Raw genomic sequence first — 17,815 nt, forward strand, 5'->3', positions numbered from 1 at the left:
GCTTACAAGGTATAGAGGAGGTGGGGATTAGCTTGCGCTGGATGGCTGAGGGATGGCTTGGTCAGGTTTGTAGTCCTTTTATGATATTAGTGAACAATACTGCAAGAGAATTTAGCACCACTCAGTACAAGGATCCCCTCTGTTTTAGCAGGATTTAAATCCAGCTTTACCTGTTTTTATTTTCTATCTTATATTTTATCCTAATCATCTGTCTGCTTGCCCATTAACTTATATGAAATTTTATATGAAATGTATGATATTGTTGTGTATTATGTATCAAACTGTAATGCTTGTTGTTAATTTTGTCGCTGCTCTCTCCAAATAAAAATTTATTATAAAAAAGGAAGAGGGAGTGTAACAGTATCGGCTTGTAAAATGTGTAATTGCTGAAGCCCAAACGCCTCTCAAATGGCAAGGAGCAGGCAAGCAAGGGAGCCTATGTAATTGTCAATAGATGCATGTATAAAATATTGCTGGCTCTTCTGAAAGGCAGCGTGTTAGCTATGGAGACGCCGATAGGGAAATGTCTTGATCTCCCCATATTCATGCATTTCTGAGGCCTGTTGTAGGGATAGGGTCTTCATAGTGGCTTGATCACTCTGGTTATGTTCACTTTTTATTAGACATGCATGACCTTTTTTCTCTATATATATCTTCCATCGGCTTATCTCACACCTCATCCCTTTACTCTTCAGCACCTTCTTTCACTTTCTCCTGAAATGCACTTCCTCCGATCTCCTTCACTTTACTCCCAACATACACTCACCTGTAAGCACTGCATTTTCTTTTACTTTCATGTTGTCAACTTTTTGACAACTTTATATTTTCTTCACACATATATGTGCAGAGTCACAATTGCACCTGAAATACATGACCATTGCTCTGTGCGCTCTGCAGAGAGGACAACAATTGTATGACAATGTGCTCTGAACACCGAGCAAACTTCAACAGGAAATCCAGAGCTCTCAGGCGTGGTCAGTAACACACGCATGGAAGGGACTCACTCCAAAGTATGCACTATCCATGAGTAATAGGCTACGTAAAAAGAAATATAGAAACAGAGCATCCGGGAAATAGGTAACACTTTTAGGGAATGCAAGATTAAGTAAAACATGTGAACTATAAATAGAAACTTAATCGCTGACATAGATTACCTAAAAAGTGTTTTGCATTCAATATTCATAAATCGGTCAGTTTTTTTTTTGTTGCGATTACAGCTAAGGACATGCATACGGGGACCCGTTTAAATGCCCGTTTTAAAGTATTACCGAGTATAACTGCCCAACCTAAAGCCAAGACCTCACCTAGAAGTATTGTCATACACCTGAGCACATGATATGCGCTCAATAAAGAGAGGCCAGCAGCTGAACAGAGCCGTAGAGCAAACGTCTTTTTCACATTTTAAGGCACTTTAGCTCTGTGCTGCTTAAGAACAAAAGTGGCAAAGTGCGCCCGAGCCTTGTGAGCAAATCTCCTGACCTAACATGCATGATATTCAAGAAAATATCACTCACTGGAAACCTTTGTGAGATATAATAAGAATATGCCATGGATAGGCTAGCAATGTATTGACAATCTTTTGCGGAGGGAGCCACATATGGAACTTCCTAAACCGAGAGCAGGTTTTTTTTCATGGCCCAGGTGCATTTAGCTATTTGGGGTCTTCGTAACATTTCACTATTTTTTCAACAGTAAAGCACGATTTTATGATTATTAACTTTGTTCCGAAACATTCATTCGTCTGTTCCACGGCAGCACTTCAAAGACGGTCAACCTTGTGAGGCCACCAAATCAACTTCATGTTTCAAACCTCACAGGAGCACAAAGTTACTGCAGACGCGCAAAAGTTCAATAATTGTCAAGGGGGAAGGCAGTGAGTTCCTGAAGAGCAGCGCCCACTGCTGAAGCTAACTTTGATGACGCAATGCAAATATGCTGACCATCCCTGAAACCCTGCCACTTTCACATTTCGTCACAAGGAGAGGTGTGTAAGTTTTGCTGATCGCACCCTGCTCAATGATGAGATGGGAACATGTGGTGCATCTTTGCTGATTGACACATGGCCTCCAGAAGCACAGGCTTTAAGTCTAACCTGCCCGGGCTGTGTTCACTCAGCAAGGCTGCATCATCTTTTGAGGGGGTGTGGTCCTAAACCCTAGCAGGCTTTAGAGGGCCAAGGCTGAAGCAAGTTAAGTCTGGCAAGAAAATGTGACAGCAGGCACATGCGCACTAGTGCACGTGTCTGCAAAAAATGTACCTGGTTGCTTCAATGAGTGACAATGCTTGTAGGATTTTGGGTGGAGATGGGGAATATAACTAATTTTCAAAAAAAGACAGCAGGAAATAATAAGGGCAGAGCCCCTTAGCCCACTGAAAGGGACCACCACTGAGTGTAGATATAATCCTGATAATACTAGTGGAAAAGAACAAATGTCCAGAGGAATGCAAGTATAACATTTTCTCACAAAGCCGATGCAAATGCCTATTCAGGGATCTCTTCCTATGATGCTCATTCCACCAGCTTACATGAATTTCGAGAGAATGGGAAAATCATCGGTTTCACTTGAATTAATTGCCAAATACAAATACAAATGTGTTTCAAAATCAGACGCCTCAATTCCAAACTCCAAATCAGATTGTTTTATAGCAATATCCATTTTTTCGAAAATGATGGTTCAGATGTTTCCGAATGAAGGTGCCTCAGAGGGAAGGAAGATTGCGTACTTGGTGCAGTCTTACAGGTAGACCAGATTGGCCCATATGTAGATGCTAGAGTCTATGGTCACCCAGTATACTTTTTGATTGATACAGGCGCTACAAATCGCGTTTTTGAAAAAGGGCCAATAAAAATAGGTGCATTTAAAGTAAACTACCAGTTTGTTGTTTGTGACTCATGTCCAGTGAACTTGTTAGGGAGATATTTGCTGTGCAAGTTAAATTGCACGATTTATTGCACACCAGATGGTGTAGCTTTCTGCCCCATGATGAGGAAGTAGACTTTAAAATGATTACACAGCAAAACTATATCGAAATGTTTCCCATACTGACTGTTGAAGAATTACATGATGATTTAAAAGACGCAGTTAATGCAGAAGTTTGGGATTTCACAGGCAAAGACATGGGACGTATCAAATGTGTAGAACCTGTCTGAATTACTGCAAAGGAGAATGCAGTTTATCCCAGAGCATCCCCATATCATTTGACCCCAGAAACAATTGCAGGAATAACACCAGTACTAGAAGACATGTTACAAAAAGGAATCATAAGGGAACTAATTGAAAGTCCACGTAACTCTCCAATTATGGGATTACAGAAGCCCACTGCAAAAATACAGAATAGTTCAGGAACTGAAAAAAATATATGAAATTGTTGTTCCATATTGTCCAGTGGTACCAAATCCAGCCACAATACGGTTCCAAACTCCATGTAATGCAGTATGGTTTCCAGTCATAGATTTATATCAAGCTTTCTTCTCAGTACCATTGCATGAAGAAAGTCAATACTTATTTCCATTCATGTTCCAACATAAAATATTAGCATGGTGTCATGTTTCACAAGGGTGTACTGAGAGTCCTTCCATTTTCAACCAGATTCTGAACAGAAATCTGGAGACTTTTCAGATGCCACACACATCAGTACTTGTCCAGTATATTGATTACCTTTTTGTGGCATCAAAGACCCGAGAAGCCTTTCAACAAGACACAATTGCTCTAATTGAATCACCTGCCAGAGAACTAACACAAAGGGCCCAATTCACTAAGGTAAAATGAGACAAAAGTCTAGCTTTTAGACTTTCGGTAGTCACCAAGGGCATTTACTACTCATACAAAACCTTTGTGAATACCTAATGTAATAAAGTTCAACTTTTGGAATTTACCAAGGGCATTTACAAGTAGGAAATGCCCTTAGTGAATACCAAAAGTCATAAACTTCGACTTTTGTCTCAGTTTGCTTTCGTGAATCGGGTCCAATGTGTCTCCATGGAAATTGCAGTACTGTCCAACAGAAGCTCAATAACTGAGACACATACTTGTGAAGGGAGTTAGAAAGATGTCACCAGAGAGAGTGGAAGTGATCTTGCAGATGAACTCACCATGAACTCAAAGGAATGTCAGAATGTTTTTAGGAATGATTGCCTACTGCAGACAGTGGATACCAAACTTTTCTCCAATGGCGAAACCTCTACTGAGGTTGATACACAGGGATGTGTCTGATCCGATTCCATGGGACAATGATTATGCAAAAGTGTTTCTAGAGTTGAAAGAAAGATTGTGTTTTTCCCCGGCACTAGGAATGCGGGATTATTCAGCAGAGTTCACACTATTTTGCAGTGAGACGGATGGGTGCGCTCTCTGAGTGTTGACACATATTCAGAGAGATGTTCCAAATCCCGTTGCTTACTTTTCTACTACACTTCATCCTGTAGCCACAGGTCTTCCCGGCTGCCTTAAAGTGGTTGCCGTGGTGAGCACTAGTTTGAAAAAGAGTGAGAACATAGTGATGGGATAATCTTTCACTATTATGGTCCTGCACTCTGTGGAAATATTATTGACAAGAATGAAAGCCCATTATCTAACCCTTAATTGGTTGATACGGTATGAGCAGGCTACTCTGTCCTCATAGAATATTGTTTTAAAGAGATGCAATGTTCTTAAACCATCAACACTGTTGCCTGTAAATTTGATAAAGTATGATGATGTTGAACATGACTGCCTAGATGTTATGGATATATGCACCAAACCAAGACCAGATATTAAGGATGAACTTATGAATGATCCTAACCTTGTTCTTTTTGTAGATGGCTCATGCTTAAAAAGTAATGATGGCACATTTAGAGCAGCATATGCCATGTGCACTATAAATGAAGTTGTCAAAGCTTCCTGGCTTCAATGAGTTACTTCAGCACAAGTGGCTAAATTGATTGCTCATACCAGAGCATGCAGTTTAACTGCACTTATGAGAGTCACCATCTTTACAGACAGCTTGTACAGGTTTGGTGTTGTCCATTACTTAGGGCAATTGTGGCCACAAAGAGGTTTCATGACCTCTTCAGGCACTCTGGTAGAAACAGAATGTATGTCAAGGATTTATTTGAAACTTTGCAGCTGCCCAGAGAAATTGCAGTGGTTAGGTGCACAGCTCATCAAAGTGGCAGTGGATATGATGCAATGGGAAATAGATATGTGGATTTAGTTGTACGGCATTGTGCCTTGCTGACCTGCACATTTAATGTACATTTCACACGTGAGTCCAAGGAAGAACGTTATTTACCATGTTGATGAAAGTCACTGATACTTGGGAAGAACAAGAGGGTGCAGGAGGATGTTTCACAAGCAGAACAAAACAGTTAGATAAAAGCAGGCTGTGAGAAAAATGCAAACAAAATTTGGATGTCAGCTGATGGGAGACCAGTGTAACCGGATAGTCTCTTGTTTCCAATGACACAATACTATTATGCATACGCACACCTAGGAAGGGATGCAATGGTCAGACTTTTTAGACAGAGTTGGTGTAATCCCAGATACCAAATGCTAGCTGAAAAAATTTACCTCAAATATATAATCTGCCAACAGATGAATGCAGGAAAGAGAACACACCTTTCGCTAACTGGAGATCAGGAGGTCCATTCAATTGAATGCAGATTGATTTTATTGAGATGCTTGTTAACAACGGTAAGGTATGTCCTGATCATAGTGTATGTCATCTCTAGATGGGTGGAAGCCTACCACACCAAGCTCAGCCAGAAGAAATCGCTTGTTCACTGTAGCAAAACTGTCATTGCGAGAATCGATACTACAGTAAGGAATGTCAAATTCTCTTGACTCAGAAAGAGGAACCCATTTTAATAACGTGGTTCTGAAAATGATCTGCACAGCACTACAATTTGAGCAAAGACTATGTAGTTACAGACCTGAAGCATCAGGAATAGTTAAACTAGTTAACGGAACAATAAAGTCTTCATTGGCAAAACTTTGTGCTTCAACATCTCTAAAATGGCCAGATGCACTACCTTTGGTGTTAATGAGCATTAGAAGTACTCTCCTGACAGGAAGACAGGTTTGTCATCACATGAAGTATTGAAGGGCAGGGAAATGAGTTACCTGCTGTTCCTGCAAATGCTCTGTTGACTATCACTGATGACAAGATATTGGATTACTGCAAAGGATTGGCTGATGTGGCCCGTTCTATCTCTTATCAGGTGTGTAAGAAATTAGGACCTGTTTTCAGTGTCCCCCCCACAGTTTTTTCTGACTATGCTAACCAGACCCAGGGCCTGTGCTCTTATTAAAAGTGCATGGTTAGGTAAAATTTTAATTGGCAATGACAGACCCCTGTAAGTCCCTAGTAATTAATAAGGCATGGGGGATTAAGGAGAGTATGTGGCCTGATGGCTAGAGTGGTCGACCTTGAAGCTGGGGACCCGAATTAGAGTTTTGGCAGGGACGCACAAAATCCTGTGATTCTGGGCAAATCAGTTAATATCCCAGTACCTAGCAAAACAAATGAATGTGTGCATCTGTAACGCAACTGGTGCTCATGTAAATCGCTCTAATACCTTCAGGTCTAGTTTGCATGGGCACATAAAACTCTGAGTAAAAAAACAACATATAAGTCTTTGGAGTATAACAGGGCTGGGAGGTTTAGAGGCCCAGTACATTTCCTGCACTCGAGCCTGCACTGCTAAGTTGTCTGTTGTCAGTTTAAAAGACAGCCATGATTTGCAGGCTGCTTTTAAATTGAAATTGTCTGCAAATTCAACTTTGGGCTCATTGAAGAACTTACAAATGTCATTACATCTCTGCCACTGTGGTCAATTCCACTTGAATTGATTATTTGTCTCTGTTTTGTGAATTATCATTGTTAGGTGTATTTGTTAGTCAGTCAATACATTTCTTATATGTTATGTTATATCTATTTTCCATTATGTGTGTCCATGTCACAATTTTAACTTTTATAAGAATAAAATGACAGAATTTTAATTCATTTTGGGTGGTACACTGATCTTATGTATAAGACCTAATTTTCATTGGGTCCTGAGCTGCCTAGGAAAGTTATTTCAATTCAGTTTAAACTTACTCTTGCCTGCTCATTTGCAGCTACCAAGGTTTGAGCAAAGGAGTAATTTATTAAGACCTTGATTGACCCTGTTTTGTGTTTGTGGCCAGCTTATCACTACTTGTCCCTACTTATCACTACTAATAAATCACATTCCAACAAGCTGCAACACAAGGTCCGCATTAAGAACAGTGCCACAACCTCAATCCTGGTGATTGGATCATGATCACACAGCACCTTCAGAGGACTTGTCTAGAACCAAGTTGGAAAGGCCCCTTTCAAATAACCTTGACAACGAATACTGCTGTTAAGTGTGCTGGGATTCCAAACTGGATTTATGCCTCTCACACGAAGAAAGTGAGAAATCCAGAGGAATAGTTTGTGATCAGTGATCCTTAAAGAAAAGTATTGGTACTGCACAAGTACCTGAAAGACCACGAAGACCAGTAGCACCATTAGCAGAACAGCAACATCAACAGAGGGGTGAAGAGCAGCACATTGAAAGACAAGACCGAGTATCCAAAGTTACACAAAGTGGTATAAAAGTATCTAATGAGAGAGAAGCAGAGACTGAGCCTCAGCACAAATGTACCACAGAAATTGCAAAGATGCAAATAGAAGATCCAGGTGAAGGAATGAGTACTGGGTTAGGAAAAGTAGACCACAGAGCTGAATGGCCTCAGAGCTATGAATGAGGGAAGTCAAGAAAAAGCTCTTCAATAACTCACATACCTGAGACTATACCTGAAGAATGAGTACAGTGATGAAAGTGCTATATAACAAAATTGACAATCTCTGAGAAGATCAAAAAGAGCAGAAGCAACTTGTTAAAGATACTCAGCACCTGAATGGTCATACTATGAGTATAATGCACTAAATGTTACCTTGGAAGACTTGTCCAATGTGAATCCTGAATTACTTGAGCCCCTTTGAGAACAAACTGAGAAACTGATTGTAAAGAATCTGACAAAAAAGAAAGAAAGAGATTTGTAGTAATCCACTCCAACACAGTTGAGATGTAGAAGAGATTTATTGTCAGGAACTACACAGCTGCAGGTCATCACTTGCCAGTCAGGTTGCAGTTACAACCTTTTAAACAGTACCATTCTAATCATACACCTGAGACTGTGATGTCATAGCATCAGACAAGACAGCACCAGAGAATACCACATACCTTCCCTTCTCCTGCAAAACAAACAAAACACAAAACAAAATACAGTGAGAAACAAAAGTAAGAACAGAACTAAAAAAATGCAAACCAAAATGGACCAAAAAGATCACTCAAATCTTTTTGGAGTGACAATGACTCTTGAACCCCTCCTACGTTCACAAGAATCAGGTAAAGCAGTTGCCATACCACCACCATGGTCATTAGACAAAGAATGTTGCCTTGCCTTAACAATTTTGGAAAGATTCCACCAATGGCCTCCCTCCACTTGAACTGCATTGTTTCCAATCTTTACAACTTTAGTAGGTTCAGCATATTTCCCTTTCCCTTTCTTGACATGAACAGGAGTCTTATTAGGAACAAAATCACCCACAACCAAGCAAACTATTTTGAAGCCTTTCTTTTTATCAAACCAAACTTTTGGTTTACTTTGGGTAATTTTAGAATTTACTTTGACAATCTTCATGAGCGAGTCCACTTTAGATTCTGATTTAATCCATTTGCTCATCCACTCAGGCCTGAAACACGCATTAGCCCTCCTCCCCCTTAAAAGCTCAAATGGGGAAAGTTTAGTGGATGAATGAGGCGTGGTCCTGTAAAACCATAGCATCATTTCTAAAGATTTGACAACATCATGTTTATCAGACACAGCCCACCTGACTTACTCACCTACCACATGGTTCATTTCCGTTGGTCTATGGATGATATAGAGAACTTTTTAACTGCTTCGCCCCACTGGAAGTTAAAAAAACTTCAAACTCTTCACTCACAAATTGGGTCCCATTATCAGAAACGAGGAACTCGGGAAAGCCCTCCCTCAGAAAAACATCCTTCAAAAACTTGATGATACTGCAGAGCTAGCTTCTTTGACCAACTTTATCACAGGCCATTACGATGCCTAGTTCATGAGCACTAAAATGTACTTGCACCCAAAGGGTAAAGCCTCAAACGGACCCATGACATCAATGCCTACCTTACCCCAAGGACTAGAAGGACATTCAACTGGCAACAACGGTGGAGCAAAACTTTCAATGCCTTCTCAGCTGAACAACACAGGACAATTTTCCACGAAAACTTATTTCAGCATGCATACTTGGCCACCATAAGTCCTCACAAACACGACGTTTGGTGAGGGTAGCACCCATATGTCCCTCATGAGCCTTCTTGACAATGGTGGATCTGATAGAGTGAGGCGGAAAAAGTTTATAACATCTCATGAGTAGACCGTCCTCTAGTGAAATTTCAGGTTTTACTTTGCAATAAGGCTGTAGAAGAGTGGACAACACCTTCTCTCTGGGCCACCCTTCCCTGATTACACACATACTTGTTGAAGAAGATCACCCTTTAATAAAGCTGCTCTCCAATCTTCCTCTGAACAAACAACAAGATCAGAAATATCCATAGCAGCCACAAAATAATATTCGGCATCTTCCTCACACAACTCTTGAAAATGTGTTCTTTCACATACATCATTACTATGGGGAAAACGGGACAAATAAATCTGTTCTTCCATTCCTCTCACCAGAAATATGTGAGATGTCAAATTGGTACTGTAACAACTTACTAACCATTCCTGTTATCCTGGGTGTGCAACATTTACTAGGACCAAAACCCAGAATAGAAACCAAAGGTTTGTGGTCAGTTACCAATTTGAAACGTCTTCCCCAATTGTGCGGGCAATATTTTTCAGTAGCCCACAAACAGGCAAGTAATTTCTTTTCAATAATGGAATATTGGACCTCATCACTCCTTAACAACCTTGACGCAAAAGCAATGGTGTTTTCTTTGTTACCACAACTTTGTGTGAGAATGGCTCCCAATCCAACTTGGCTAGCATCTACAGCTATACAACAAGGTAAATCAGGGTCAAACAGCCTGAGTGCATCACTATTCTTCAAAGAAGACTTGACTTAATTAAACACTTGATCACATTCTTCAGACCACTCAAACCTGACTCCCATCTTGAGAAAAATGCTTATGGGTCGAACAATCAAAGCACAATTAGGGATGAACCTTGAATAATATTCAAACAGACCCAACAAAGACTTGACACCAGTCTTATCTTTGGGTTCAGAAGCGTTAGAAATGGCATCGACAAGTCCTTGTCTAGGTCCGATACCCTCATGCGATAACAAATGACCAAGAAATTCAATCTCCTGCAGAGAAATTCGCATTTCTCAGTCTTAAGAATGACACAGTTTTTATTGAAAATGTTAAGTATCTTTCTAAGGATAGTATCATGTGAAGCATTGTCCTTATCATAGATTAGAAAATCATCTTAAAAAACGAGCACCCCTTCAATTTCTCTCAGAAGATTCTGCATGACTCTCTAAAACATTGATGCCGCGGATGCTAGACCAAAAGGCATCCGCCGATATTCAAATGTTCCAAGAGGGGACACAAAAGCAGTGAGAGTGCCGGGAGTCAGGGTGCAGTTCTATCTGGTGATAGGCGCCAGCCAGATCTAACTTGGAAAACACTTGGGCACCCTTGACACATCTGAACAGATCATTGATTTTAGGCAAAGGGTGAGAATCAACCCAGGTCCACAGAGACGCGTAAATGTTCACCTCTCTTGCGGGCAACAACCAAAGGTGACAACCACAAAGACAATTCTGTGGGTTCAATGATACCCTTGTAGCACAGACTCTTGAGTTCTCTGTTAAGATCATCTCTTACACTAAATTGAAAGGTTGTAGTTACAACCTTTTGAACAGTAACATTCTAATCATGCACTTGAGACTGTGACATCATAGCATCAGACAAGATAGCACCAGAGAATTCTACAAGACCTTAAACAACTGGTTGAAGAAATTGAATTTGATAAACTGTACCTGTTGGACATTTGATTTTTAAGCTTTTTGGTCCTAGTGAGCAGTAGAAGAGTAGGGGCAGCATTTAGAAGAACAAGAAGTAGCGTTAAAGAGTGTCTAATTAGTAGCAGTACTGCTGAAGCACTAATGTTCTTAACGCCATTACTAAACTTGCAAGAGAACTACAGGATATACAAGTCACATTGGTTCTGACTCGAGCAGAAATGCGTTTCATTAGAAATAAGTGAAATTATATTATATTTATTTATCTGAAAAGTTTCATAGAGCGCAAATATGACTTGAGCCGGGTATCAGAGTGCTGTAGGCAAACCATAATAGAAGTTCAGCAGACATAGGGTAATCAACATAGATATAACATAGCTATATCGAGACAAAGTAAAATATGGTTAAGAGGTGGATCCTGACTGTAAAGCATGCCCTACAATTTTGTTTGATGATTTCAAGTCTAGAGTTGCAGTCAGCTTTTCAAGAACAGCCCTTTTAGTTCTATTTTGAATGGGGCGATAGAGGGGTTAGTTCTGATTTCTGGGGGAAGAGCGTTCCATATTCTTGGTTCGAGGCCAGAGAAGGCAGGTTGTAAGCTTTCTTCTTCTTAAATGTATGTAGTTTCAGTAGAAGAGTGCTTAAGCTTCTTAGTGTCTGGTTTGGAGCAGATAGTTTGAGTTTTTTTGCCAGGTAAATTAAAGTGTTATAATGGAGTACTTTGTGCATCAGGCAGGCTATCTTGAACTGGATCCTTGCTTTAATAGAGAGCCAATGAAGTTGGGTTTAATCAGCTGTGATGAGAACTTGTTTTCGTGATGAGTTGGCTGATGACTTCAATGTAGCACTCAGGGGGACCAGTCGGGCTTTAGGTATCCCTGACAGGGTTGCAATTTCGTGTATGGTCAATTTTTGTAATCACAGTGATAACGATTACCAGAATCCAAAGCAAAGAACTCTACTAAACCACATACATACAGTAGCGAGGAATATCAATTAAAGTCATCTTTTGTTAGTTGATGATTTCTCTACTAATGTCTACTCAAGGTTAGTACAAAAATACATTGATGCTATGGACGCAAAGGATTGTAATGTGCTCGCACTTTAACAATGGCTGCTTCAGAAGAAGTAACAAACTACCACATGCCTTTATCATATGCTATTTCATGCAGCATCTTACTTTCACTAGTTTACAGATGAGGACATTTTGAATCCTTCTATTCTAATTATGACCTAACACTTTCTAATGTGCCTTCAATAGAAAGTATGAATTTACACCCACAAACATAGGTAATGGATACGGCTTGTTATTACTTCTTTCCACACCAACCTATAGATAGTGTTATGGCTTACAAGAACAATTTAACATGCTTAATGCGACCTTTAGAGAAAATATTTATAATCGCTTTAGAAGAAAGATACACTAACATAACACAAACTAGTGATAAGAGCAGTGATGTTTTGAAAAATGTTGGAAAGAATGAGGAACATGAATTTAGAAAGAAAATGGTTTACTCTAAACTAAGATTAGACAGTCAATACAAAGGGAAAATATGCATATAGAGAATGAAAACACCTAAACGAGACAGACATGTAGGGCTAAGTACTTGTGAACACACGCTCGAGCTGACAAGAGGGTCAAGGTAAAGTTTACAAGGAGACGATTCTGCTATTCCAGGAGTTTACTTCATTTGTGGATCAAATGTTTATTTTCTATTTCCTACTAATTGGGAGGGCATTTGTTATCTAGAGGTACTAATTCCTGGGTTGTATCGTGTCCAAAGCTTAGAAGCACTGATAATGACACCAGTACATAGACATAACCGTAAAACACAAACTGGAACTGGATTATTGAAAGACATATGCGGTGCAATCAATCCGCCTTTGGGAGTCATCATAATTGATGAAAAGATTAGAAAGTTGGCAACAGTTGGCAACAAAATGGCAATGAGCACAACTGGAGCTTTCTTTGTAGTTAACACTGACTTAGTTGTTATAAGATGCATGGTTCTTCAGGACCAACTTGCTTAAGACATTTTACATGCAGAGAAGAGCAGAGTCTGCAAATGCCTACATTAGCTCACTGCTGCTCATATATACCTGGTGAAAGTAAGGAAATAGAAGGATTTGCAAAGAACATTGCAGATCCTGAAATATATGATTTGGAAACACCTAGTGTTTTTTGAACATTTTGGAAAGGGAGTCTATACGATTGGGAATTGGTTTTCAATAGCAGGAAAGGGTATATTAAAGGTGATTCTTTTGGCAATAATAATATTGGGGCTTTACTTGATCTTTCTCTATGCTTTGCTCATGAGCTGTAGATTTATTTTACACAAAAGATAAGAAAGGGACGAAAGAAAGTTATTTGAGAAAGATTTGGGACTGAATGGCATTATGAATGATGAATACATTAAATCACTAAAATTTAGAGGACAAAACAGAAAAGATAAGACTCAACTGATAATGAGAATGCACTCTGGATGAACTCACATGGCTAATTAATTTGTGTGATGGTTAAGATAACCATCAGATGGGTGATTTGATAGAGCAGGGTAATTTCGCCCAAATTAATCTAGTGATAGAGGCAAACGTTTAGCTAGACATTAACATGAAACCACTTTGTAGAACTGACATGTAAGAAAATTTGCCTTTTAAAAGCATGCTAAATGAACATATATTTTGTTTACTTGTACTAATCATTCATTTCTATTGTACTCTCATAAGCAAAGGGCCAGACAAGCCTTCACTCTTGTCTATTTTTCCTATTTTCCATTTTATAATTAAATACCTTTTAGAAATGCTGAACCATGCACAAATGTCTTCCTTAGATGACCTGAACTTTGCTTGCTTAAACATGTCATTGCTGCAGAATGTGTTGACTTTATAAAATATATTTCTTTGTTATAAAATGTATGCTCTCATTAGATTAGTTTCCACATATTCAAACAATGCTGAATAGTGAACAGTATGTTAAAAGTAATAATGCGTACATAAGGACGTGAATCCCATGATTTAACTAGGATGTTGCAACTGAAAAACTGCTGAGCTTCCCACTGGAGCTCAGGATGAATGCAACAAATATGAATGTTTAGCAACTGACTGATACATTTAGATTATACCTTGTAGACATTGTGTGTTTACCATGGGAAGGAAGAAAAGAAGCTGCTGACCATTAAATTATTGATTTTCATCATCTCAGGATGACCTAACACTGAAAAGTATTGATACATGTGTTGGTGTTTTATATTGGTGTGTGTTTCCTAGTTAGGGGATTGCATTCGCATGCATTCTCATACTACTCTCCTGGCATACTTTCCTTTGTACTCTTCTACTGGGGATTCTAAGAGACTTGCTCCAAGCTACTACTGACGGCTCTTTATATCTGCCACTTTGACGATTACTTTTTACTGATTTAATATTCTTTATGCTTAACAGGTGTAGAGACCACAGCACCTGTTGTTTCTCATATCAAGACTCTGCTGAGTTTTCCTGAACTGCTGTTTATGGAGAGTGTGACTTCTTAAATGCTCCACTGATCTCACTCTTTTTCCAGAATTCTTTATGAGTGCTTCCTACATTCTAAATATTAGTGACTTACAATATGAGCTATTTCCTTTAGGGAACACGCTTGCCGGTTTTGTATTATTATCAATTTTAACCATGTATTTTCTGATATTTCTGTTAAAGGAAAGAAAATAAACAATCTTCTAATATCTTGATGAGAAATAAAGGTTCTAAAATGTATCCGAAACTCTCATCATTGACTATACTACATTGCCTGTGATTATGAAATTGATTATGGTGTTTTGACTTATGTTCCATTATAAAACGGTGACAAAGATTTATTTGCCTAGGGACGAACATAGCACAGAGCTGGAGTCCATCTTTGTAAGTTAAGGTTTGAGCTAATTAAATTAAATTGACTTCTGCACTATCACTATCATGTCAGATTGGATTTGATAATACTTGCACAGAATGCCATGCACTTTTCAGAAATGAATAACATATTGCGATGAATTGGATTGTTACTAGATTTAGCGCTACTAGATCTTTTTGCTTTTAGACCACCTGTTTTTGTATCTCTGATGTGAGTGAGTCTCACTATCTGAGTCTCACTCACTGTAAATTCTGGTCAGTGGATTTGAGTGCAAACCTTTTACTACGAGGTCGGTAGCTATGCAGCTGAGGTAAGAAGCAATGAGCTGGCTACTTGTGCTCAGGTGTGCAGACACATACATCTGTGTGCTGCCTAAACGAGGGAGACTACTGTCTAAAGCAGCCCTGTTTCTTTGCTTATGAAGCTTGTCACGGATTGGGCCCCTAATAAATTGATTTAGCTTCTGGAAGCTAATTGGGCATTCAATAAGGAATACCGCTATTTCTTTTTGATGATAGTGTGAGTTTGTAGTGCTTAGCTGTAAGACTGTAGTGCTTTACTATATTTACAGTCTAGGTGAGATCGCTACCAAAATTACAATTTTGTATTTACTTGACTTAAAGTGGAGTTTAACATGTGATTCCCTCTTGTCACAAAGGACCACATTCCAAATATATATAATATGGCCAAATCAGCACTCCTTCCCATACTTTTGGTTTGGACATATTTCAAACAGGCAGATGCTAATTAAGTTCAAACTTTGAAAAACCCTGCTTGACGATGTGAGTTTTTCTACTGGCCAGTAGGTAGATCAAATGAAATGAAATTGGCTTTTGTATAGCGCATGGCTACCCGGAGGCCTCCCAGCGCTGCAGCGGAAAAATAGGGGGGGGGGGTAGCCCTTAAGGGAAGAGCCAAGTCTTTAGCTTTTTTTGAAACACGAGATGGTTAGGTTCCCTATGGAGGGAGAGCAGGAGGGAGTTCCAGAGCTTGGCAGCATTATATAAAAAAAGGCGTCCGCCGGCTCTGGCCCTTTTGATTCTGGGCACTTCTGCCAAGTGGAGCTAATCAGAGCGAGGTCTTCTAGTAGCCTTGTAGGGTATGTTCAAAGCTCTGGTGATGGGTGACCCATTCCCTTCTAAAGACTTGTGTGCAACGCAGAGAGCCTTAAAAAGGATTCTCTCCTGCACTGAGAGCCAGTGGAGGGAGCGTAGGGCGGGCTTTGCTGAGCAGCTTTTGTTCATGTTCGTGAGCAGTCTTGCTGCTGAGTTTTGAACAATCTGTAGTTTTGCGGCCACTGAGCTTGGGGCACCTAAATAAAGGGCGTTTCCATAGTCTATCCTGGAAAGAATCAAGGCCTGGATCAGCAATTTTTTAGCTTGGCATGGTAAGAGGGGGAGTACTTTGCGGGTCATTCTAAGCATATTGTAACATGCTGCAGCCGTCTTCCTAGCTTGGGTCCTGAAGGTAAGATCTTAATCTAACCATATACCCAAGCTTTTTATCTGTGTTTTTGGGACTGGTACTGGGCCCATACAAACTGGCCACATGGTGCTAGATTTAAAACTTGACTGGTCGCCAAGCGGCATAAGCTCAGTTTTATCGCCATTGAGCTTTAGATGGGATAGGCTCATTCATTTGGCAACTTCCTCTAAACAAGAGTGAAGGGCAGTGGGCGACTGTTCAGCCTGGTTCAGTGCCACAACCAGCTGAGTGTCATCAGCATATGTTACTATATGGATTCCGGAGGGGGATACAATATCTGCCAATGGTGCCATATATACATTAAAAAGAGTGGGACTCAGGGACGAGCCCTGTGGAATTCCACACTGCAACTGAATGGGTTTAGAAAGAGAATTTCCTTCAAATACCTGGAAAGACCTTTCTTTCAGAAAGGATTGGAGCCATAATAGGGCAGTGCCAGTCACTCCCAGATTCCTGAGTCGGTGAACTAAAATGCGATGGTTCACGGTATCAAAGGCTGCGCTCAGGTTGAGGGGGATTATGGCAGAAGATCCTCCAGAGTCAAGAATCTTTTTTGATTCTTCCACTTCCACTAACAAAGCAGTTTCGGTGCCTTGCCGGGGGTGAAAGCCTGTTTGTGGTGGGTGCAACAGTTTATGAGACTCAAGCAACACAGAGAGTGTACGGTTGACATGTTTTTCCGCAATTTTGCCAATTCCGGGAAGGAGCGAAATAGGGCGGTAGTTACCCAGTTCAGCCGGGTCCAGGTTGTTTTTTTTTAGCAGTGCCTTTACCATTGCTTTTTTCCACTTGTGGGGGACTATACCAGATGCTAATGAGGTGTTGATCAAGTTGGTAATGAAAGGGGCAACTGTGGGTGCTACCAATTTCAAGATGTCCGGTGGTGCCGGGTCAAGTGGAGACCCACTCTTAACAGCAGATAAAATAGATAGAAGTAATTCCTGGGTAGGCCGGGTATAGGTCTTCAGGTAATGATTACTCATGTGCTCTTCCGAGTCCATATGCTTAGGTATTGACTCAAAGTCTATTTGAGGGAGGTGCCTAGCGATGTTTTGAACTTTAGTAGAAAAATATTCTGCGAGGTCATTACAGCGGCGTCCGGACACGTCTGGTGCCGCCGGTGGGTTGGGTACTTTAAGTCGTTTTTTGGCAATGAGAAATGTTTCTCTGGAGGAATTGGCTGATAATAAGATCTTTTGCTCATAGTAGGAGGACTTTATTTCTGCTTTGTATCTTAAAATGGCCGCCCTGTATTCTAATTTTTTATAAAAAGCCTCTTCCACACAACAGGCCCATTCCAAGATAGTTGGGCACATTCCTAGTAGAAGACTATGGTGGGGGAAGAATCTGTATCAGTTAATTACATTCACATTGACTGACAAGCCTGGGCATGCCCTTACTGCTGAAAGT

General features: G+C 40.1%; 1 protein-coding gene across 9 annotated transcripts in view; it reads right to left on the reverse strand.

Moving 5' to 3' along the window:
* LOC146810842 (uncharacterized) overlaps positions 1 to 17,815 on the reverse strand; it is a 128,772-nt gene that overhangs the window by 19,613 nt on the left and 91,344 nt on the right. For 6 of the 9 annotated variants that reach the window (XM_085617858.1, XM_085617859.1, XM_085617857.1 and 3 more), the window contains exon 4: positions 7,941 to 8,019. The exons of the other annotated variants lie outside the window; for them this stretch is intronic. In XM_085617858.1, coding sequence (XP_085473984.1) covers positions 7,941 to 8,019 — 79 coding nt within the window. The remainder of the gene's footprint in view (positions 1 to 7,940; positions 8,020 to 17,815) is intronic. 9 annotated transcript variants of the gene reach the window in all.

This window comes from Triturus cristatus, chromosome 7, assembly GCF_964204655.1.
Source record: "Triturus cristatus chromosome 7, aTriCri1.1, whole genome shotgun sequence".
NCBI lineage: Eukaryota > Metazoa > Chordata > Amphibia > Caudata > Salamandridae > Triturus > Triturus cristatus.